Source organism: Oncorhynchus keta, chromosome 14 (assembly GCF_023373465.1).
Source record: "Oncorhynchus keta strain PuntledgeMale-10-30-2019 chromosome 14, Oket_V2, whole genome shotgun sequence".
NCBI classification, from domain to species: Eukaryota; Metazoa; Chordata; class Actinopteri; order Salmoniformes; family Salmonidae; genus Oncorhynchus; species Oncorhynchus keta.
Window position 1 is genome coordinate 70857438 of NC_068434.1, and position 23460 is coordinate 70880897.

General features: G+C 43.0%; 2 protein-coding genes across 4 annotated transcripts; both read left to right on the top strand.

Moving 5' to 3' along the window:
* The first annotated feature begins 407 nt into the window (after positions 1-407).
* On the top strand, positions 408-10728 carry LOC118393923 (programmed cell death protein 5-like). 2 transcript variants are annotated; one of them, XM_052462308.1, is made up of 7 exons: positions 408-604; positions 7913-7942; positions 8716-8759; positions 9052-9113; positions 9242-9333; positions 10089-10160; positions 10237-10728. In XM_052462308.1, the coding sequence occupies exons 1-7, from the start codon at positions 539-541 to the stop codon at positions 10285-10287; spliced, it is 417 nt and encodes a 138-aa protein (XP_052318268.1). In that variant the 5' UTR covers positions 408-538; the 3' UTR covers positions 10288-10728. The 2 variants fall into 2 exon arrangements, with proteins under 2 accessions (XP_052318268.1, XP_035643026.1); XM_035787133.2 differs by lacking the exon at positions 7913-7942 and having other exon boundaries at positions 412-604.
* A 4386-nt stretch (positions 10729-15114) lies between these two features.
* LOC118393925 (diphosphomevalonate decarboxylase-like) lies at positions 15115-19247 on the top strand. 2 transcript variants are annotated; one of them, XM_035787135.2, is made up of 10 exons: positions 15115-15330; positions 15661-15731; positions 15833-15947; positions 16049-16195; positions 16331-16530; positions 16651-16725; positions 16864-17082; positions 17957-18072; positions 18147-18208; positions 18491-19247. In XM_035787135.2, exons 1-10 carry the CDS (start codon positions 15255-15257, stop codon positions 18523-18525), a joined length of 1116 nt encoding a protein of 371 aa, XP_035643028.1. In that variant the 5' UTR covers positions 15115-15254; the 3' UTR covers positions 18526-19247. The 2 variants fall into 2 exon arrangements, with proteins under 2 accessions (XP_035643028.1, XP_035643027.1); XM_035787134.2 differs by having other exon boundaries at positions 15118-15330; positions 18147-18255.
* The last annotated feature ends 4213 nt before the right edge of the window (positions 19248-23460 follow it).

A 23460-nucleotide genomic window follows, 5' to 3' on the forward strand; every position in this document is an offset into this window, starting at 1 on the left:
TGGGTAGAAATGTACCTAAGAAAGCACTCTCTTCTGTAATACTAGTTATACTATTATAGTTATTGAGTACAGAACACAAGAACTCGATCCTTTCTATGTGGTACCAAGAAAGGATAGAGAGTAGACATTCTCTGAGATCACAGTCATTTGTTTCACCGGCCTTTAGATGACAGCAAACACTTTTTTTTAAAGTTTGATCTGATATTAACAAAATGTATAAGCTTTATTGGACAGTGGGGTTTCAAAATAAACAATTACAATCTTATGTTTTTGTATGATTACATTAATTATATTTTATGTTGTAAGTGTGACTGGTTGATGGGCTGGCCGAAGGTGTCCAGCCCCTCATCATTTCTTCCTAGATCATCCTTTTGTGGCTCGATTGCTTTATTCTGGATGCATATTGGATGATTCTGAGATCGATTACATTATACTGAAACAGGGCCCGGCCCCTAACGAAACAGATCCACAAAACTCGTGAAGTGAGATTTTCTTATTTTACCATTGATAAAGCCTTTTCTTTATCAATTCGAACACAATGGCAGACGACGAATTGGAGGCTATCAGGCGGCAACGCATGGCCGAACTGCAGTCAAAACATGGGGTAAGGAGAGAACCTGAGGGGACCAAAAATGCATAGTTCCGACCATATATGGATATCCACTGTTCAGTCTGTCGCTAGTTAGCTACTGTTAGCTTTATAGTTCAAGTTTATAGTATTTTTCACCTAACGAATTCTCTATTACTGTTCATTGCATGTTTGCATAGCAGCCAGATAATTATGTACCTAGTTAACTAGCTAAAGTAGTTATAAGATACTGTAACTAGATAGCTAGCTAACGTTAGCTTGCTAACTCATGCCATAGTGAGAAACGAATTATACTACCAGTAGCTAGTAAGCTATATAATGTAATCAGCATTTATGAATAGACGAAACAAACGTACATTTAAGTAATGAACAGGACAATGATCAGCTAACTAGTTGACTTTGGCGCTTGCGTTGACAATCGCGTGCCCGCCCTACCACTCCCCTGGTGCGAGTGCATGTGCCCAGGTGTTTAGGTGAACATGTGCGAGAGTAGTGTGAATGTCAGTTTTTCAGACCTAGTTTGTAACAATAAACTGAACACCATTGTTAGTAGGCCACCCTCTGTCTGGATTATCTAGCAAGCCTGTTTGGCACTGATTTCTACAGCTCATTAAGCAAAACACTTTACTGAATAGATATACCTAGATTAGCCCAATATTGGACTAAAGGTGCCTAAAATCACACCTTTTAGTCCAAGGACCTTACATGTTCTGTTTAAAGGTGAGTTGGCTGTGGCAGCCAAAATAGTCACCAGAACTTAAAGCCCTCAACCTTCAAATCACATTTAAATAATTTCACAAATGCAAAATGTACACATTACTGTATTCTGTTTTAACAGTTGCAGCCAAGAGTATTTTTCAGTGACAACACGTTTGTGGCGTCCTTCTGTTTAAGCACAGGTGTTCAAAGCGCAGAGAGCTAATTAGCACAACAAGTGCTTCTCAGATTTCTATCATCTGAAACAGTCATAGAAGATAAAAATACATGTGTTTACATGGTTCTGCTCATGCTTCATGTGATAAAGTCTGAACACATTACCAGCACTTTGAAACATTTATGTAATTATACTTTCCTGTGGATATATTGTTTCACATTCCTACTGCTTAACGGACAACCGGTTAAGTACACTATAATATTTTATTCAACATTCTTGCTTGTAGAGGCCGTGAGAGGAAACATTCTTGACTGAACCGCTCATTTCTGCCCAACTTAGAATTCAATGCATTTCAACGTCCCGTTTTCAGCCAACTGCACGACAGAAGTCAATGTATATCTTCTGAGTTCAGTCTAATTTTCTTAACATAACCAAAGGAGTGCCACAAGGCTCAATACTAAGCCCTTTACTGTTCATTATTTACTTGAATAATGTTGGTCTTTCCCTGAAGAAGAAGAATAATAATAACTGGGGCTTACATCTCTATGCAGATGACAGTTATTTATTTCCGTGCCCCCTCAGTGCAGCAGGCCATTCATGACCTTCAGCTTGGCTTTGATTCAATTCAAGAATTGCTCGCCGGTCTTAAATGAATGCTAAATGTTGATAAAACCGCGTTTGTTTTTCTCCAGGTCTCATAACATTGATGCATAAGACCTTGAGAGGAGCCCACAATGAGCTACGTCCCCATTTTATAAGTAGCTAGGCATTTGGATTGATGATAAGTTGGCCTTTAAAAAATGAAAGAGTTGCAAGTAAAGATTGATTATCTGTATAAAATGGCGATTTTTAGCATGTAAATCTTGGTGGGGCAAACTCATTATTATGATGTTTTATGTATGCCAGCAAAGCCACAACACTAAACAATATATTAATTGCACTATAACTGTGACAAACGCTACCCACAAACTGTTAGGGCCTGCATAAATCAGTCCCAACTGCAGAGCTTTCTTTTCAGCACCATGGGGTGAATCCTTACCACCGCTACACCTGGCTATCAGCTGAGCCTTGTCTGGCAGCAAAACAGTTAATTTGGCCACATTTACTGCCTTTTTTTAAAAACATATCTTATATGGCTGACTTGCTTAAACAGATGTGGTTTCTACTGACAATTGAGATGTATGAACTATGGCTTAAAGGAATGATGAGCGGATAAGAGGACATCCGTAATTTCGACTAAGACATTAATGAGCGAGGTAAGATGGATGTAGTCAATATAACTATTTGTTCAGCACTTTTGAAATGTACAGCAACATATTTCAGAACATTGGCCATTCTTACAGTATTATTCCTGTACACCAAGTCAGAACCTTGGGATAAATAAAGGGGGTATATAAGCAGACAATGAAAGCTAATACAATATTCAATGATGACATTTCTCTAAAACAGGCTATAGGCTACATGTGCACCACCAAGTCAGAATATAATAATATATTATTATATATATTATATTATTATTATATATTAGAACAGTAGGCTAAGTTATGAAGGGGAAAGGGACCAAATTATTAGGGTGAGGCACATCAAATCAAATTTTATTTGTCACATACACATGGTTAGCATTACATTTACATTACATTTAAGTCATTTAGCAGACGCTCTTATCCAGAGCGACTTACAAATTGGTGCATTCACCTATGACATCCAGTGGAACAGCCACTTTACAATAGTGCATCTAAATCTTTTAGGGGGGGGGGGCAAGGGCAAATGATCAATTCATTGGCACAATATCGTCCACTTCATCTATGGAAAGAGAAGTGTGGCACTAGAAAAGTTGCTATTTAACAAAACAAATCATTGACCTGTAGGGCACTTTGTTTTAAGCTTCAATTTGTGTGTGTGTGTGTGTGTGTGTGTATTATTATTATTATATAGTGAAGGCCATTAGCCCAATATTAGGCAATCCCTAGACATTTAAAATATATTCACGACATAGAAGAGCCTGCAGGCTTCCGTCATAACGGCCAATCGGGGGGAAACAATTACAGGGGCAGTTTGGTAAAAACGAATCCCGTCTGAATCGTCCACTGGAAGAAAACAGACAAGCTGTGGTAATAATGACACACCTGACTTTCTATAGTAGCACTTGTCAAATCAAATGTATTTATATAGCCCTTCGTACATCAGCTGATGTCACAAAGTGCTGTACAGAAACCCAGCCTAAAACCCCCAAAACAGCAAGCAATGCAGATGTAGAATAGGGCCTAAGTCATGGAAAGAGCAGGTGTCCTTTATATTTTGTACACTCGACGTATAGGTCAGTCGCACCTTCTCACGAAATGTCTCAAAAAGGGCCGTTTTGAGACATCATGCTGGAGGTGTCGTGGCTGTTGATACAGTCTACTTGTGCAGCGTGTGCGTCTTTAGAAGAGAAAAATGTTTCACGTTTAAAAAAAAGAAGAAGAAGAAGAGCATCGTACAGTTGTAGAAATAATTCTGAATTAACAGATGATTCCAACAGTTCACTACAAAGGAATATGTTGTCCTGGTAACTGATCACAGCTTGGGTGTCATGGCAACTCCGGTGTTGTTGTGAGTGTCTTTCAGCCAGGAGATCAGAATGGTGTTCAGCTCAGACGGCCTTTCCAGATGTTAATGAGAGTGTAGCGAAATGCTTGTGCTTCTAGTTCCGACAATGCAGTAATAACCAACAAGTAATCTAACTAACAATTCCAAAACTACTGTCTTATACACAGTGTAAGGGGATAAAGAATATGTACATAAAGATATATGAATGAGTGATGGTACAGAGCAGCATAGGCAAGATACAGTAGATGGTATCGAGTACAGTATATACATATGAGATGAGTATGTAAACAAAGTGGCATAGTTAAAGTGGCTAGTGATACATGTATTACATAAGGATGCAGTAGATGATATAGAGTACAGTATATACGTATGCATATGAGATGAATAATGTAGAGTATGTAACATTATATTAGGTAGCATTGTTTAAAGTGGCTAGTGATATATTTTACATAATTTCCCATCAATTCCCATTATTAAAGTGGCTGGAGTTGAGTCAGTGTCAGTGTGTTGGCAGCAGCCACTCAATGTTATTGGTGGCTGTTTAACAGTCTGATGGCCTTGAGATAGAAGCTGTTTTTCAGTCTCTCGTCCCAGCTTTGATGCACCTGTACTGACCTCGCCTTCTGGATGATAGCGGGGTGAACAGGCAGTGGCTCGGGTGGTTGTTGTCCTTGATGATCTTTATGGCCTTCCTGTAACATCGGGTGGTGTAGGTGTCCTGGAGGGCAGGTAGTTTGCCCCCGGTGATGCGTTGTGCAGAACTCACTACCCTCTGGAGAGCCTTACGGTTGTGGGCGGAGCAGTTGCCGTACCAGGCGGTGATACAGCCCGCCAGGATGCTCTCGATTGTGCATCTGTAGAAGTTTGTGTGCTTTTGGTGACAAGCCAAATTTCTTCAGCCTCCTGAGGTTGAAGAGGCGCTGCTGCGCCTTCTTCACGATGCTGTCTGTGTGAGTGGACCAATTCAGTTTGTCTGTGATGTGTATGCCGAGGAACTTAACTTACTACCCTCTCCACTACTGTTCCATCGATGTGGATAGGGGGGTGTTCCCTCTGCTGTTTCCTGAAGTCCACAATCATCTCCTTAGTTTTGTTGACGTTGAGTGTGAGGCTATTTTCCTGACACCACACTCCGAGGGCCCTCACCTCCTCCCTGTAGGCCGTCTCGTCGTTGTTGGTAATCAAGCCTACCACTGTTGTGTCGTCCGCAAACTTGATGATTGAGTTGGAGGCGTGCGTGGCCACGCAGTCGTGGGTGAACAGGGAGTACAGGAGAGGGCTCAGAACGCACCCTTGTGGGGCCCCAGTGTTGAGGATCAGCGGGGTGGAGATGTTGTTGCCTACCCTCACCACCTGGGGGCGGCCCGTCAGGAAGTCCAGTACCCAGTTGCACAGGGCGGGGTCGAGACCCAGGGTCTCGAGCTTGATGACGAGCATGGACTAGTAACGGCTTACTACACAACATACACTCAGTATTTACTTTCGTAGCTACATTATGCATATCTCATTGGCATATTGCATAATTTATGCAGCTTAATAAAATACATGTTTTGATTCACCATTGTGCTGTGCTCACATGAACAGGAAGGTGGCGCGGCAGTCCTTGTGGGCAAATTTTGTCATGAAACATTGTCATCAAAGTCTGGATTTATGGTGCTTTTATGACAACTGGGAACTTGGGAAAAAAACAGGGTTGAATCATGACGTCAGTGATCTTCAGGTCGGAGCTTTAGAAAGAGTTCTCGACTTGGGATTTCGAGTTGGATGACCGTTCATAATCTTTTTTCCCAGTCAGAGCTCGTTTTTTTCCCAAGTTCCCAGTTGTCTTGAACTCACTGAAGTCTGAGATTTCCCCCTCCTGAGTTTCCAGTTGTTTTGAATGCGGCAGAACTCATGCTGGATTGATGGTATGGCCAATGTATTCAACCTTTTCTGGCCCATGGTGTTGCGTGTGAATGTTTCTCCTTTTAAGCTTGGAAAAGATACCCTTAAACTCAGACTTGTACCACACACCCTCTCCACCGAATAGCAGGGGAAGCAACATTGTGATTTATTTGCAACGCTTGCAGTTAGCCACTGATTCCTTCCAAATAACACATTGATGAATTTGCGATTTCCAATTTGTTGTGTAATATTTATGGCCGATGAGCACCAATGCGTTTTATCTATAATTTCTCTTCATATGACAAGGCTTGAAAAGGATTTGCCAGTCGACGTGATTCATGATGACTGCTTGTCTAGCTTGCTAGCTAAGATCTTGAAAATATGATGTTGACATGTTATATCTACCGTAGCTTTGATTGGACGTGGCCAATCACCTTGAGCCTTCTTGTCCCCATGAGTGACAGAACACTGAGCCAATCACACCGCAACTAGTGAAGATTACCAACCCCTACACTCAGTATTTTCTGCTCTGCCACTCCACCACAAACACTGAGCTAGGCTGAAACACCTGCATTTTGGAGCTGCCTTACTCAAGAAAGCAAAACATGACATTGTTTGCAAACTGATATGTGACACGCAATAATGCATAAATAACATGTAAAACAGCCCAAAAAATAAATAATGATATATTTAGAGATATCATGGGTTGCCACTGCCTGTACAGAAATAAAGCTAGCCACAATAAGGATTAACCACAATAGTGGACTTTGCGGTTAGCCTTAAATAAAAGTATGGCATAATTCTATTTGTATTCATTTGTATCACTGTCAATGACATACTTTTATTTTGAAGGCAAACCGCAAATTCCACTATTGTGCCTAATCCTGGTCCGGTCGGTCGAGCCTCACTAGCCAGTTGAAGCTAGCTGGCTGCTTATAACGTTAGCTTTGGGCAACAGGGTTAAGTAGCTGGCTAGCTATTTATTTTCATGAACTGAAGTTCAATTTCAATAGGCGAACAGCAAGTGGCAACCAAGCTAATACTTACTCACAAGGATTCCTAAATCATTGCTAAGAATAATGAAAAGGACTGCAGTTTGTTTCTACTGGTCATTGTTTTCAGGCTGGTTGTATTAGTTCTAGCTAGGTACCAAGCTAAAGTTAACTACCCCAGAAGTTGCGATCGAAGAAATGATGCTTTATTACCAACGTGGTATTGTAAACACATCGTTTGTGGCCAGGGTTTGCTTGTTTGCAGACTTTTTTGTACATATTTGACAGTGCTACTGTATATTCTTTGACACGCAAAGACCCAAAAGGGGTTCCATAGTATGTATGTTGTGAAGCTAATAGCAGTGACGCTATCAATGTGTAACTCTGGTAGGGCAGCATCTGACAAATAGCGCACTTGGTAGTGTGTACCGGTGCTCGACCAGTCGGCGAAAGCCAACATCACCCACGACAGAGAATGGTTGATTGTCAAGGGCAATGAATTCCATTATCTTGGCTTTAATGGATTTCGCCTTTTGAGTTGTCTCGCTGAAATGTTCTTAGTCTTTCGAATGACTGCTCAACTTTTTTGACTGCTCGATCCACGCCGCAGACATTGTGTAGGCTAGGTTAGGAATGCTGTGTTGCACGTGTAGCGCAAAATTTTACGTGCCGTTATATAGGTATGCATAGTATCTTTGACATCGGTTTTTAACATCAGTGTTAAACTAGACATCGGCCGATACCGATGTTGGCATTTTTTAGCTAATATCATCCGATATGTTCACCGATATATCATGCACCCCTACTATCCTCAATAGGCGCTAAAGGTTGTTAGCGTCTATGAATGGGTTATACCTAAATATGAGTGACATGATGACAGAGATTATCAATCAAAAGATTGGGAATGGGATGGACATAGTCACACTAGGAATCCTTTCATCCAACAGAGATGTTGTCATTGAATTTGAGTTGCTCATTTTTCAGAGTCTGTCTTGGAACCAAATGACTCCGGGGGTAAGCTGCTGTACTGCACATTGTGTGATGACGGTGACATGGCAAAAGGCTGTATAATTAATGACCTGGACTGAGCAATGCAGCATGTCTGGGAGTTCTGCTTGTGATCCATGAGAAATGTGACCCAAGTATGTTTGCAATAAAATGTTTGAATGCCAGACCGTGGAGTATTGTGAATGGTTTGGGACATGGTTATCAAGCTTGTATTATTTTGAAAGCTTTTGTGTAAAAATATTTTCCAGAAACCTGTAAATATTAACTTTCTATTCTACTGTAATACAGTCCAACTCCCTATCCCTGTCCTCGAGTTAGGCTAGATTTGAAGGAACCGGGTAGGTGTAATCAATACAGGGATGGCTCCACCCAGTCTACCAAGGTTCCTTCAGATCTGCAAGCTCCAAAGGAGTAGGGATAGGGGAGGGGGCAAAGGCTTGTTTTCTGAACTACGTTTTGGTACAGGTTAAACTGTGTTGTTCAAGGATCTAATCCCATTGTTTTATAACGCTTTGCCATGGGTGTGAAACATGAATATCAATATTAGGATAGGCTACTCTTCAAGAGAGAGCTGATTTGCGCTCTCAGCATGGCTGTGTGATACAGTAGCCTATTGGCTAATGCAAATAAAAGACACATTCTCTCAAATAGCCCATATCCAGTGGCTGGTCTGTTCTCTTGTTGTTGTTTAAAAAATAAATATTTATTTTATGCAATTAAGAAAAAGGCAGAGTAATGTGTGGACTTTCTGACTGTCTCTTTCTCCCCTCGCTTCCCAGGACTCTTCAAATGACCAGCAAGGGCAGCAGGAGGCCAAACAGAGGTTAGTTTTCATGATCTATCTTTTATTCCTGTCATTCATTCACAACTCAGCGCTGAGTATAGCTACATTTCAGAGACACAGATGTCTCCCTTGATGTTGGTTTATTTCACAGTAGTTTGCTAATGTTGCATGTCTTGACCTGCAGTTTGCAGCTCTGGTTTATGAAGAACTATGTGACAGACTATTTATAAAGCTAGTAAATGTGATAAAACAATTGGCTTTGTTAACACAGGCTGCATGTGTAAATGCAGCCATTGTGGCCTATCTAATCTTCTGTTCGGTCTTTTCACAGGGAAACAGAGATGAGGAACTCCATGCTGGCTCAGGTTCTAGACCAGTCTGCCCGCGCCAGATGTAGGTCTTTCATATCCCCCCGGTTTGAATGAATCATTGATCTGATATTAGAAGATTCAGTACCTACACATGGTTAGCAATAGGTGGCGCCATTGCCTAAACGTCTGCTATGTGTTGTTGTTTTGCAGTGAGTAACTTGGCTCTGGTGAAGCCAGAGAAGGCCAAAGCAGTGGAGAATTACCTCATACAGATGGCCCGCATGGGCCAGCTGGGAGGAAAGGTGAGAGAACTGGACCTAAAGCAATGTACAAAACATTAGGAACACCTTCTTATTATTGTGATTGCCCTCAGAACAACCTCCATTCATTGGGTCATGGACTCTACAAGGTGTCAAGTGTTTCACAGGAATGCTGATGTTGATTACAATGCTTCCCACAGTTGTCAAATTGGCTGGATGTCCTTTGGGTGGTGGACCATTCTTGATACACACAGGAAACTGTTGAGTGTGAAAAACCCAGCAGTGTTGCAAAAATCTGGCACCTACTACCAAGCCCTGTTCATTGGCACTTACATGTTTTGTGTTGTCCATTGATCCTATGAATGGCACACATACACAATCCATGCCTCAATTGTCTCTTGGCTTAAAAATCCTTCTTTAACCTGTCTACACCCCTTCATCTACACTGATTGACGTGGATTTAAGTAACATCAATAAGGGATCATAGCATTCACCTAGTCAGACTGTCATGGAAAGAGCAGGTATTCCTAATGTTTTGTAAACACTTTATTTATTTTTTAAACTGTTTGGACAAGAAAAAGGCCTGCCGGTTCTTCCTCTTCACTAGTGACTGCATTGGCCCCCTAGCAGTCATACGCAGGACCATATTTTTCCTCGTGAATTCACATAGTATTTTCAGATTTTATTTCTTATCGTTTAACGGAAAGTTTTAAACGTTAAGAAAAATTCCCTATGAAAAGCACTGACTTGACCCATCTGCTATTGGCTCTTCCTTACATTTGGATTGTCTCTTTCAGATTTCAGAGACTGGTTTGATCGACATCTTAGAAAAAGTTAGTCAGCAAACAGAAAAAAAGACAACTGTCAAGGTGAGTCCACGGATCAAATACAATTTCACAATTTCCGACAGGCTTTTTAACTGACTGTGTCCCCTCCTACCCACAGTTCAACCGACGAAAGGTGATGGACTCAGATGATGATGAGGAGGATGATTGATGCGTTGAAAGAAGCCCAGGAGCCAGTTAGACGTCTGGCTTAGTGCGGGATTCAGGACATAGGTTAGAGCAGGGCTCTGTTTGTTGGCGGCCATCTTTGACTTGCCAAAGGCCCTGCATTAGTGATGCACCCTGGGATACCACATCAGCCCCTGTGTGCATCTGGAACTCATTACTATATTCTCTCTTATATTAATTTTCACCACGTTTTACTTTTTCTCCACCACAAGAAGCAGAACAAAATGCAACTTAGGGTATATTCCTGCTGTTGCATTTTTAAAGACTGCTTTGTGAATACTGTCTGTGTGCTGCTACTCAGCAATAGTGAAACTATCAAACTGGACAGAGCACATGGGTATAGTCATTGTTTTTAATTCATTTTTGCTGACCTGTATCTTCAACAGTTTTACATTTAAAAAAATAAAAAAGCCTTACATTTGAATGATTATTCCACAAATAATCAACACAGTTTTATCATGATGATATTTTGTCTTTGAGCTGAGTGCTTGAAGACTCATTGATTGGTCATATGGGTTTGCACTATATTTGCTTTCATTCCAAAAAATGCAAGTATAATCACATAAGAGCAATGTTGTAAAGAAAAAAAGAAAAAAATATAGTTTGTATTAAAATGTAGTCGATATTCTTTACAAGGCCTCCTAGGTCGTGTATTAGGCTATACGTTGCATTACATTGAAATGTATAGGCTTGACATAGTTGGTTTGACTCATTAGGTTCAAAGGCTCTTTTCTGAAATGTATGCGATATGTGCTTTAAGAGGCTGAGATGTATTTGTAGCAGGATTTGTTAAATGATCTCAGTTGTTAGTCTAAGACAGCACTTAAAGAACGTCCTGCTTCACTCACATTGAACAGGTGTATGGTGAGACCACAGATATATGAATGGTTGCTTCTATTGTACACCTGCCACAGGTAATACTCAATAGCTGAGTACATTAATGTTCTTACAAGCAAGATGTAACTGAATATTTGGAGATTAATGGGGAGGTTAATGGGAGATTTGGTTTCATGTTCAGTGTTCACTCCAATAAATCAATGCCAGCATTGATAAAGCAGACAAGGAGTCATTCTTCTTGATCATAAAATAAGTGTTCCTGTTCTAATGATACACTAGATTACTATACTACACAGGCTATGTTTTTCCTTCCCTTGTAACCATAATTTCATATAAGATAATTTCACAGACGGTACAAGAAGAACACAACACGAGAGCTGTTAATATACAGCATATGGTAAAAATACCCCACACTACTATTCATATCCAGTCACTGTACAGTCGTGGCCAAAAGTTTTATGCATGACACATAAATTTTCACAAAGTCTGCTGCATCAGTTTGTATGATGGCAATTTGCATATACTCCAGAATGTTATGAAGAGTGATCAGATGAATTGCAAAGTCCCTCTTTGCCATGCAAATTAACTGAATCCCCCCAAAATATTTCCACTGCATTTCAGCCCTGCCACAAAAGGACCAGCTGACATCATGTCAGTGATTCTCTCCTTAACACAGGTGTGAGTGTTGATGAGGACGATGCTGGAGATCACTCTGTCATGCTGATTGAGTTTGAATAACAGACTGGAAGCTTCAAAAGGATGGTGGTGCTTGGAATCATTGTTCTTCCTCTGTCAATCATGGTTACCTGCAAGGAAACACGTGCCGTCATCATTGCTTTACACAAAAAGAGCTTCACAGGCAAGGATATTGCTGCCAGTAAGATTGCACCTTCAAGGAGAGTGGTTCAGTTCTTGTGAAGAAGGCTTCAGGGCGCCCAAGAAAGTCCAGCAAGTCTCCTAATGATGATTCAGCTGCTGGATCGGAGCACCACCAGTACAAAGCTTGCTCAGGAATGGCAGCAGGCAGGTGTGAGTGCATCGCTGCAGCTGTACATAGTCCATCGGTAAATAGCTCACCCAATTTACCTACAGTGGGGCAAAAAAAGTATTTAGTCAGCCACCAATTGTGCAAGTTCTCCCACTTAAAAAGATGAGGCCTGTAATTTTCATCATAGGTACACTTCAACTATGACAGGCAAAATGAGGGAAAGAAAATCCAGAAAATCACATTGTAGGATATTTAATGAATTTATTTGCAAATTATGGTGGAAAATAAGTATTTGGTCACCTACAAACAAGCAAGATTTCTGGCTCTCACAGACCTGTAACTTCTTCTTTAAGAGGCTCCTCTGTCCTCCACTCGTTACCTGTATTAATGGCACGTGTTTGAACTTGTTATCAGCATAAAAGACACCTGTCCACAACCTCAATCAGTCACACTCCAACAAACTCCACTATGGCCAAGACCAAAGAGCTGTCAAAGGACACCAGGAACAAAATTGTAGACCTGCACCGGGCTGGGAAGATGGAATCTGCAATAGGTAAGCAGCTTGGTTTGAAGAAATCAACTGTGGGAGCAATTATTAGGAAATGGAAGACATACAAGACCATTGATCTCCCTCGATCTGGGGCTCCACGCAAGATCTCACCCCGTGGGGTCAAAACGATCACAAGAACGGTGAGCAAAAATCCCAGAACCACACGGGGGGACCTAGTGAATGACCTGCAGAGAGCTGGGACCAAAGTAACAAAGCCTACCATCAGTAACACACTACGCTGCCAGGGACTCAAATCCTGCAGTGCCAGACGTGTCCCCCTGCTTAAGCCAGTACATGTCCAGGCCCGTCTGAAGTTTGCTAGAGAGCATTTGGATGATCCAGAAGAAGATTGGGAGAATGTCAGATGAAACCAAAATATAACTTTTTGGTAAAAACTCAACTCGTTGTATTTGGAGGACAAAGAATGCTGAGTTGCATCCAAAGAACACCATACCTACTGTGAAGCATGGGGGTGGAAACATCATGCTTTGGGGCTGTTTTTCGGCAAAGGGACCAGGACGACTGATCCGTGTAAAGGAACGAATGAATGGGGCCATGTATCGTGAGATTTTGAGTGAAAACCTCCTTCCATCAGCAAGGGCAATGAAGATGAAACATGGCTGGGTTTTTCAGCATGACAATGATCCAAAACACACCACCGGGGCAGAGAAGGAGTGGCTTCGTAAGAAGCATTTCAAGGTCCTGGAGTGGCCTATCCAGTCTCCAGATTTCAACCCCATAGAAAATCTTTGGAGGGAGTTGAAAGTCTGTGTTGCCCAGCAACAGCCCCAAAACATCACTGCTCTAGAGGAGATCTGCATGGAGGAATGGGCCAAAATACCAGCAACAGTGTGTGAAAACCTTGTGAAGACTTACAGAAAACGTTTGACCTCTGTCATTGCCAACAAAGGGTATATAACAAAGTATTGAGATAAACTTTTGTTATTCACCAAATACTTATTTTCCACCATAATTTGCAAAAAAAATCATTACAAATCCTACAATGTGATTTTCTGGATTTTTTTTCCATTTTGTTTGTCATAGTTGAAGTGTACCTATGATGAAAATTACAGGCCTCGCTCATCTTTTAAGTGGGAGAACTTGCACAATTGGTGGCTGACTAAATACTTTTTTGCCCCACTGTACCTCATCCCCATACTGTTTTTATTTATTTACTTTTCTGCTCTTTTGCACACCAGTATCTCTACCTGCACATGACCATCTGATCATTTATCACTCCAGTGTTAATCTGCTAAATTGTAATTTTTCGCCTACCTCCTCATGCCTTTTGCACACAATGTATATAGACTTTCTTTCTTTTCTACTGTGTTATTGACTTGTTTATTGTTTACTCCATGTGTAACTCTGTGTTGTTATCTGTTCACACTGCTATGCTTTATCTTGGCCAGGTCGCAGTTGTAAATGAGAACTTGTTCTCAACTAGCCTACCTGGTTAAATAAAGGTGAAATACAATCAAATAAAACGCACAGTGAGGCGAAGACTGGACTGGGGTAAAGTCATTTTCTCTGATGAATCCCCTTTCTGATTGTTTGGGGCATCTGGAAAAAAAGCTTGTCCTGAGAAGACAAGGTGAGCACTACCATCAGTCCTGTGTCATGCCAACAGTAAAGTATCCTGAGACCATTCATGTGTGGGGTTGCTTCTCAGCCAAGGGAGTAGGCTCACTCACAAGTTTGTCTTAGAACACAGCCATGAATAAAGAATGGTACCAACACATCCTCTGAGAGCAACTTCTCCCAACCATCCAGGAACAGTTTGGTGAATAACAATGCCTTTTCAATCATGATGGAGCACCTTGCCATAAGGCAAAAGTGATAACTAAGTGGCTCGGGGAACAAAACATTGATATTTTTGGTCCATGGCCAGGAAACTCCCCAGACCTTAATCCCATTGAGAACTTGTGGTCAATCCTCAAGAGGCGGGTGGACAAACAAAACCCACAAATTCTGACAAACTCCAAGCATTGATTATGCAAGAATGGGCTACCATCAGTCAGGATGTGGCCCAGAAGTTAACTGACAGCATGCCAGGGCGGATTGCAGAGGTCTTGAAAAAGAATGGTCAACACTGTAAATATTGACTCTTTGCATCAACTTCATGTAATTGTCAATAAAAGCCTTTGACACTTATGAAATGCTCGTAATTATACTTCAGTATTCCATAGTAACATCTGACAAATATATCTAAAGACACTGAAGCTGCAAACTTTGTGGAAATTAATATTTGTGTCATTCTCAAAACTTTTGGCCACGACTGTACTGCATTTATGGATGTGATCATGATACGCCCTCTAAATGTGTCTCTGGCCTCATTTTCAGGTGATCGTGGTCTGATCGAAAGGATTGGCTGCCTCGTTTCAGTTACGGAACATGAGTGGCTCTAATTGGTGGGAGGTTTAGTCATGTGCGCTACCCCGCCAATCAACAGAAACGTTTTGTAAAGCGCTAAAGTTGTGCAGACATTACTTTATCAGTGGATCTCAAAATAGTTGACAGTCTCGCGTTTCTAGTAATTTTTGTTATTTTATTGATACGGGTTTTACTTTTTATCAAAATGCCCGAGGACAGCGGCAAAGAGCTCACCATGGTAACATGCAGTGCGCCTGTGAATATTGCTGTTATCAAATACTGTGAGTATCGTATGTTCGTATAATCCACTAACGACATCTATCTGATCGTCTGACTCAGTTAACCAAAGAACACTGTCAACCAAAGAACACTGTCAACCAAGTGTAGCCTGTCCTTAGATGGCCACATCTAGCTTCATCTAACGTAAATTGTAACATTGACTGAATCTTTAAAGTGCTTGCTCGCTACACTGTAGCCAGGCTTTGGTGTGTGTGCATTGGTACATGACAAATGTATTGCCACAATGATGTGAAAAGAATGTTCTCTGTACAATCTTTGAAAATAACTATGTATTGAATTGTAAATGCTTTGTTGTTCTTGCTGTTTCAAAGGGGGGAAGAGGGATGAGGAGTTGATTCTACCTATAAATTCATCTTTGAGTGTCACATTACATCAAGACCAGGTAAGACTGTACACCAGACACTCGACAAGTGGCTAAATATTACTGTTTTGTTAAAACAACAAAAACTAACGATTACTGCCTTGTTTCCTTATTCCTCCCAGCTCAAGACGACCACAACAGTGGCGTGCAGCAGGTTGTTCCAGGAGGATCGTATCTGGCTCAACGGCAAAGAGGAGGACATAACCCAGCCCAGACTACAGTCCTGCCTTCGGGAGAGTGAGTCACTATATGCAATGATATGATAGAGGTAGAGGGGGAAGAGTAAGAGGGCAAAGGACAAGCAATGATGTGTTGTTTTTGGTGGTTTCCTTCCTCAGTTCGGCGCCTGGCCCGTAAGCGACGTAGTGATGGGGAGGCTGATGTAGACACGGCCGGTTTGTCCCATAAAGTCCACATCTGCTCTGTCAACAACTTCCCAACTGCAGCCGGACTGGCCTCCTCTGCTGCCGGCTATGCCTGTCTGGGTAAGAGACTGTCCTATCATAATGGTTTGTACCCAACACAGTATTAAATGGATCGTGTGAAACTAGTTTTATGCTTACTCCTTCTTTTCCTTTTGTCTCTCCATCTTGTCTCCTCACTCCACTCTCCTGTTCCAGTGTACACCCTGTCCCGGGTGATGGGAGTGGAGGGGGAGTTGTCTGTGGTTTCTAGGCAGGGTTCAGGCAGTGCCTGTAGGAGTATGTATGGGGGCTTCGTCCAATGGATTATGGGCCAGCAAGGAGATGGCAAGGACAGTCTGGCCCAGCAGGTGGAGCCAGAGACTCACTGGCCTGAGCTCAGGGTCCTTGTACTGGTGGTAGGTCTCTCTGATCATTACTGAAGTTGGCTTTGTCTGTAGCAAATGTTGGCATATACATTTCTCCCATGTCTTTAATAATCTCAACACCCCCATCTCTGTCTCCCTCTCTCTTTTTAGGTCAGTGCCGAGAGGAAACCAGTTGGCAGCACTTCTGGCATGCAAACTAGTGTAGAGACGAGCATTCTCCTGAAGGTATATACACACACACACACACACACACACACACACACACACACACACACACACACACACACACACACACACACACACACACACACACAGTTATATGTTATTAACCCTTACCCTTAACCTTTGCGCTCTCCCCCTCAGCACCGGGCAGACTCTGTGGTCCCAGCCAGGATGAAGGAGATGATTGAGGCTGTACATAAGAGGGACTTTATTGCATTCGCTGAACTGACCATGAAGGACAGCAATCAGTTCCATGCCACTTGCCTGGACACCTACCCACCCATCTTCTACCTCAACGACGTGTCGCGCCGTGTTATCAACCTTGTGCACCGCTATAACCGTCACTACAGGGAAACAAAGGTGAGCACCATCAGGGAGTTAGTTCTTTCTTTTAGTCATGGAAATGTGCTAGTCATATGGACCATTGACGGTTCTACAAGGGGTCTAAGCTAAGAAGCAGAACAAGGTGCAGTAATTGTTGATATTCAGATATTATGAAATAGAGATGTGAAACTGGTAGTATTTCTACAGTTCAAGAAGAACAGAAAATATGTTAACAAGCCCAAGTATAGATGTGGTAAAGAAGTCAATGGAACTTGACCAAAACAATGGAAATGCCATGGAAAGATCCAGAATCCTCCTTATTTCCCCTAAGTGGAATTAGCCTACATTTAGGCTATTGTTTATGTGTATTTCACACTATATTGTGGTAAAAATCGGATAATAATGATTGTATTGATGTCAACAATACATGTTCATGTCATCGTCACCAATCAACTGCATTACAGTTAGAAAAAGACTGACTACCACCACTGATTTCTCTATGCTACCAGCTTATACGAACGGGAGTTAGCATTTAGAAGTCACTTCTTCTGAACCTGAAAAGAGACTACTTCTAAATGTTATGCATTGAAAACAGCCAAGTATATCCAAATCGGACTTTGTAAACACATTGTGGGCCTGTTACATTGATCATGACGGATTTGACGAATATCCACTTTTGTTAGATCAGATTTGTTGAATGTGCACCAATCCGCCATCCTTCTGCGTCCTATTGACCTCTTTACCGTGTCTATGACCTAGTACTTCTTCATGAGTCTCAGAGGACTAGTGCAGCATCACATCCCTCCTTCTTCTGACACTGTTATAACACTGCTGTAACAAAGCTATAACTTTGGTCCAGAGTTCTTTTCCTGAGTTTAAGCAGTGACCAATGTTTTCTCTTCTCCACCAGGTGGCATACACATTTGATGCAGGTCCCAATGCAGTGATCTACACTCTTCAGCAGAATGTGGAAGAGTTTGTCCAGGTGGTCAAACACTTCTTCCCACCAGAGACCAATGGAGGACAGTGAGTTTCTCACAAACACACACTCAGACAGTCAGACAACACTCCCTCCTGTGACTTTACCTGTCCCACGTCAGGTTTCTACAGGGTCTTCCGGTTGCCCCAACAACACTATCTGAGGAGCTGATGCAGGACATTGGTATGGAGCCCATGGTGAAGGGAATCTGCTATATAATCAGCACTAAGGTACACACACACATAGGCAGCACCCTCCGGGTCCTTTGCCCGTTTCCTGTGCATCTCTGCGGGTTGGCGTAGTAGAGGGTTTTGGGGAGCGAGCTTGATGCTCTCTCCAACCAGCTTACGGGAAATCGCCAGGAATGCAGATCCCATAAACACACACATTATGTTTGGATCTGCTACATTTTGATGTGATATTAAGTTGGTTTGTCTGAGGGATTATTTCTGTTTTGTGTATAAGGCTGGACCTGGACCTCGCGTGGTAGAGGACCCTAGTGAGCATCTGCTTGGATCCGACGGGCTGCCCAAGGAGAGTGCATGATGCAAGCCAGCCTCCCAGCTGGGCAGAGACAGAACTCTTTGATGAAAAGAAAGACCAGACATTAACAATCAACAATTCCAATTCAATCAATTGGATACATATGCAAAGATGTAGTCATAAAAGGGGCAATCTGCAGTTGCTATATCCATTTTTGGACTTATAAATGTATTTTATGTAACCATTGAAGAAGATAACTTATAAATGCTGCCTGAGTTTGTCGTACCCCATCAGAACTCCAAATATAAGCTTGTTTTACTACAATGTTTGTAAACAAAGTAAATGTAAACAAACATTTAAAACAGTTATAACTATAATTTTGATATCATGCATGGTCAGTCCTTGCATCCATAGCGCTGTCTATAATTTTGAGAGTGGTTACATTTCTCCAGCCCCATCCCTCAGCTTTTTACCAAAACTAAGGATTGCCCCTTTTAACTGGAGCGAAACAACCACACACAGCTGAATACCTCTAACACTGTTGACTAGTGCTTCATTCGGACACTTTTCCTATTGCGAGTTTGGATTAAATGTTTTGTAATGTTAAAGATGTAGGGATGCCTTGTGAGAATGATCAGAAATGTTTTAGTACTTTGATAACTGTAAACTGTTGATTTGATTTATGTAGATTATGTACATTATTATGTCCATGTTATTAAAATATAATGGTTAACAGTCACCTTTAGAGTGAGTGAATAAGAATCTAATTGAAATTGTTAACCATTCAAAAGGATTATAAATTACAGTATTGAGAACAATGTCAGTGCTTTAGTATAAGAGCTGGATATATAGCCTACATGTCATCTTCAGAGATGGCACCACAGGTCCCAGAGGGGTGGGGGCATTTTTTTCTCTCCTGATGGTAACCAGGTAAAACTACAAAAACTCTACAACCTAGTTGAAGCAGGGACCTTAACGGTTGCTCTATTGCTTGGAGCAAGTGAACTGAGCTTTCAGGCAAGTTGAGTCTGCTTTAATGTTGCCCCAGCTAAAAATGTTTTACTGAAAACAACAAAACCGTAAGGAATTCCAATAGGCATAGCCTAAAACTGTTCTTTCTGCTTCATCCCCCATTGTTTAAGTCAGGGTGTCACGGCAGATTTCCTTCTCTTCCTCTGAAGAGGTGTAGCAAGGATCGGACCAAAATGCAGCGTGGTAAGTGTCCATGGTTTTTAATGAGAAAAACAAAATAACAAAGTGAAAACCCGAAACAGTCCCATGTGGCACTGACACAGGAAACAATCACCCACAAATCCCAACACAAAACAGGCTACCTAAATATGGTTCCCAATCAGAGACTATGACTAACACCTGCCTCTGATTGAGAACCATATATCAGGCCAAACATAGAAATAGACAAACTAGACACACAGAATGCCCACCCAGCTCATGTCCTGACCAACACTAAAACAAGGAAAACACACAAAAACTGGTCAGAATGTGACAATACGCCCCCCGCCCCCCCCTCTGGACCGAGGGGCAGCTCATTACCGAGGGGTAGCTCATGACCGAGGGGTTGCTCAGGCCTGAGGGGTGCCCTAGGACTGAGGGGTACCCTAGGACTGAGAGGTAGCTCAGGCTGGTTGACGACTCTAGCAGCTCTGGACAGGCGGGAGACTCTAGCAGCTCTGGACAGGCGGGAGACTCTAGCAGCTCTGGACAGGCGGGAGACTCTAGCAGCTCTGGACAGGCGGGAGACTCAGCAGCTCTGGACAGGCGGGAGACTCTAGCAGCTCTGGACAGGCGGGAGACTCTAGCAGCTCTGGACAGGCGGGAGACTCTAGCAGCTCTGGACAGGCGGGAGACTCTAGCAGCTCTGGACAGGCGGGAGACTCTAGCAGCTCTGGACAGGCGGGAGACTCTAGCAGCTCTGGACAGGCGGGAGACTAGCAGCTCTGGACAGGCGGGAGACTCTAGCAGCTCTGGACAGGCGGGAGACTCTAGCAGCTCTGGACAGGCGGGAGACTAGCAGCTCTGGACAGGTGAGGCTCTAGGCCTGGTGCGTGGTGCTGGTGGTACTGGGCCGAGAACACGCACCTCAAGGCGAGTGCAGGGAGGAGGAACAGGGAGTACTGGGCTCTGGACACGCACAGGAAGCCTGGTACGGGGAGCTGTCACCGGAGGGCTGGTGCGTGGAGGTGGCACTGGATAGACCGTACCGTGAAGGCACACTGGAGCTCTTGAGCACCGAGCCTGCCCAATGCTCCCGGTCGGTTGAATGCTCCCGGTCGCCCTGCCAGTGCGGCGAGGTGGAATAGCCCGCACTGGGCTATGCAGGCGAACCGGGGACACCGTGCGCAAGGCTGGTGCCATGTAAGCCGGCCCAAGGAGACGCACTGGAGACCAGATACGTAGAGCCGGCTTCATGGCACTTGGCTCGATGCCCACTCTAGCCCGGCCGATACGAGGAGCTGGTATGTACCGCACCAGGCTATGCACCCGCACAGGGGACACTGTGCGCTCCACAGCATAACACGGTGCCTGCCCAGTCTCTCTCGCTCTCCGGTAAGCACAGGAAGTTGGCGCAGGTCTCCTACCTGGCGTCGCCATACTTCCTGTGTTCCCCCAAGACATTTTTGGGGCTGACTCTCAGGCTTCCTTGCCAGCCGTGTTCCCTCGTATCGCCAGCTCCTCTCTCCGGCTGCCTCTGCTCTCCTAGCTGCCTCCACCTGTTCCCATGGAAGGCGATCCTTACCCGCCAGGATCTCCTCCCATGTGTAGCAACCCTTGCCGTCCAAAACGTGCTGCCATGTCCATTCCTGCTTGCGCTGCTCCTGCTGCCGCTGCCTGTCACCACGCCGCTTGGTCCTGTTGTGGTGGGTGATTCTGTCACGGCAGATTTCCTCCTTTTCCTCTGAAGAGGTGTAGCAAGGATCGGACCAAAATGCAGCGTGGTAAGTGTCCATGGTTTTTAATGAGAAAAACTGAACATGAACACAAAAACAAAATAACAAAGTGAAAACCCGAAACAGTCCCATGTGGCACAAACACTGACACGAAACAATCACCCACAAATCCCAACACAAAACAGGCTACCTAAATATGGTTCCCAATCAGAGACTATGACTAACAACTAACTGCCTCTGATTGAGAACCATATCAGGCCAAACATAGAAATAGACAAACTAGACACACAACATAGAATGCCTACCCAGGTACCAACACTAAAACAAGGAAAACACACAAAAACTATGGTCAGAACGTGACACAGGGTTCCCAAACATGGTCCTGTGCCCCTCTCCCTCAGCACTGCACAGATGATTAAAATAACTAACTCATCATCAAGCTTTGTTGACTTCTAGGGCAAAAAACAAAATGTGCACCCAGTGGGGGGCCCAGGACTAAGTTTGGGAAACCCTGGTTTAAGTGCAAGTTGGACAATTTATGTCTGCTGGGCAAGTTGAGCCTGCTCTATATTACAACAGGTAAACGTTTCCCCCTATGACCAAATCATGTCAGGCAGCAAAGTTAGTTAAGGCAAAGATTATGTATAGAATGACAAGGGTTACGGTCCAAACACTTAAAAGACGCACCCTCGTCTACTTACCCTCGCCTTATGCCCTTGGGGGAATCCCAGTTGCCTTAGTGTGGCGGTCCAAAGAAAGGGAGGATTTGCAACGTAAGCACCTTAGCCCTCGTTTTTAGTCGGCTTTGCGAGTGTATAATTATGTTCACTCTGGGGCCTGAAACTCCCCAATTCAATTCACGACGATTGTACGTCCGCTAAGAAAAGTCAGAGAACTCAAAAACAACATCAATGGAGGGGTCAACATAAACGTGTAAGTAAAAACAAATGCAAATAAGTTAGAAATTGTGCTACTAATGCACAAACAAGTCAAATCAAAAGTAAATAAGTTTTTGTTTGGTTATCTTTTGGAAATTGTAGAAATAAAACACGTCATCAGAAGTGTCCACTTAATTTGAGGGTATAGGGTGTGTCTTTTAAGTGTTCGGGGCGCAATTACTTGTCTCTCTACCCTAACAATGGAGTCGTTGTCCACCAAACGGAACAGGTTAATAAGTATAGCTGGTTGTCTAGCTTCTGCCTATCCTCTTTTTGGATTTGGTGGATACATCTCATGATGTTTTACTATTTTTGAATATTCGTTGAGTGTTGTTGATGTCAACCGCCTTTATTCAATGGAAAGAGAGATGCTGCTAGCTTCATGCATAGCCACCTCGAGAGAAAAAACATGTATTTCACCTTTATTTAACCAGGTAGGCTAGTTGAGAACAAGTTCTCATTTACAACTGTGACATGGCCAAGATAAAGCAAAGCAGTGCAACACAAACAACAACACAGAGTTACACATGGAATAAACAAACATACAGTCAATAACACAATATAAAAACAAGTCTATATACAGTGTGTGCAAATGAGGTAAGGCAATAAATAGGCCATAGAGGTGAAATAAGCGATAGAAACGAAACAACGTCACCTGCTTGTATCATACAGATTTTTGGCCGAGTAGGCGCTCTCGCTCTCGCTTCGCTTCGCCTCTTCCTCTCTGCTTAAGGTTTACTCCACCCAGGTCACATCCCCAACCCTTTTACCTATCGCTCAGAAGTTACGAGACCGAGGGCCGGACAAGGCGGCTGCTACCACTCACCTTTCTTCCTCCAACATATATACATTTTCACTTCCCATAATAATCGAACGTGACTATCGCGATCAGTTGGATAACTGCGGAGGGGGTTCTGTTGGTCCGAACGGAGACAGAATGGGGAAAATAGAATGGGCTATGTGGGCCAATGAACAGGCTCTGGCGGCGGGGCTCAGTGAGTAGAGAACTTTTGCCAAGTTTAGACATCTGAGTTTGGCATTTGTATAATGGTATCAACTGTTAAAGGAATGTATAATCCCATTACGTGTGAGTTATTACTGTATAAGA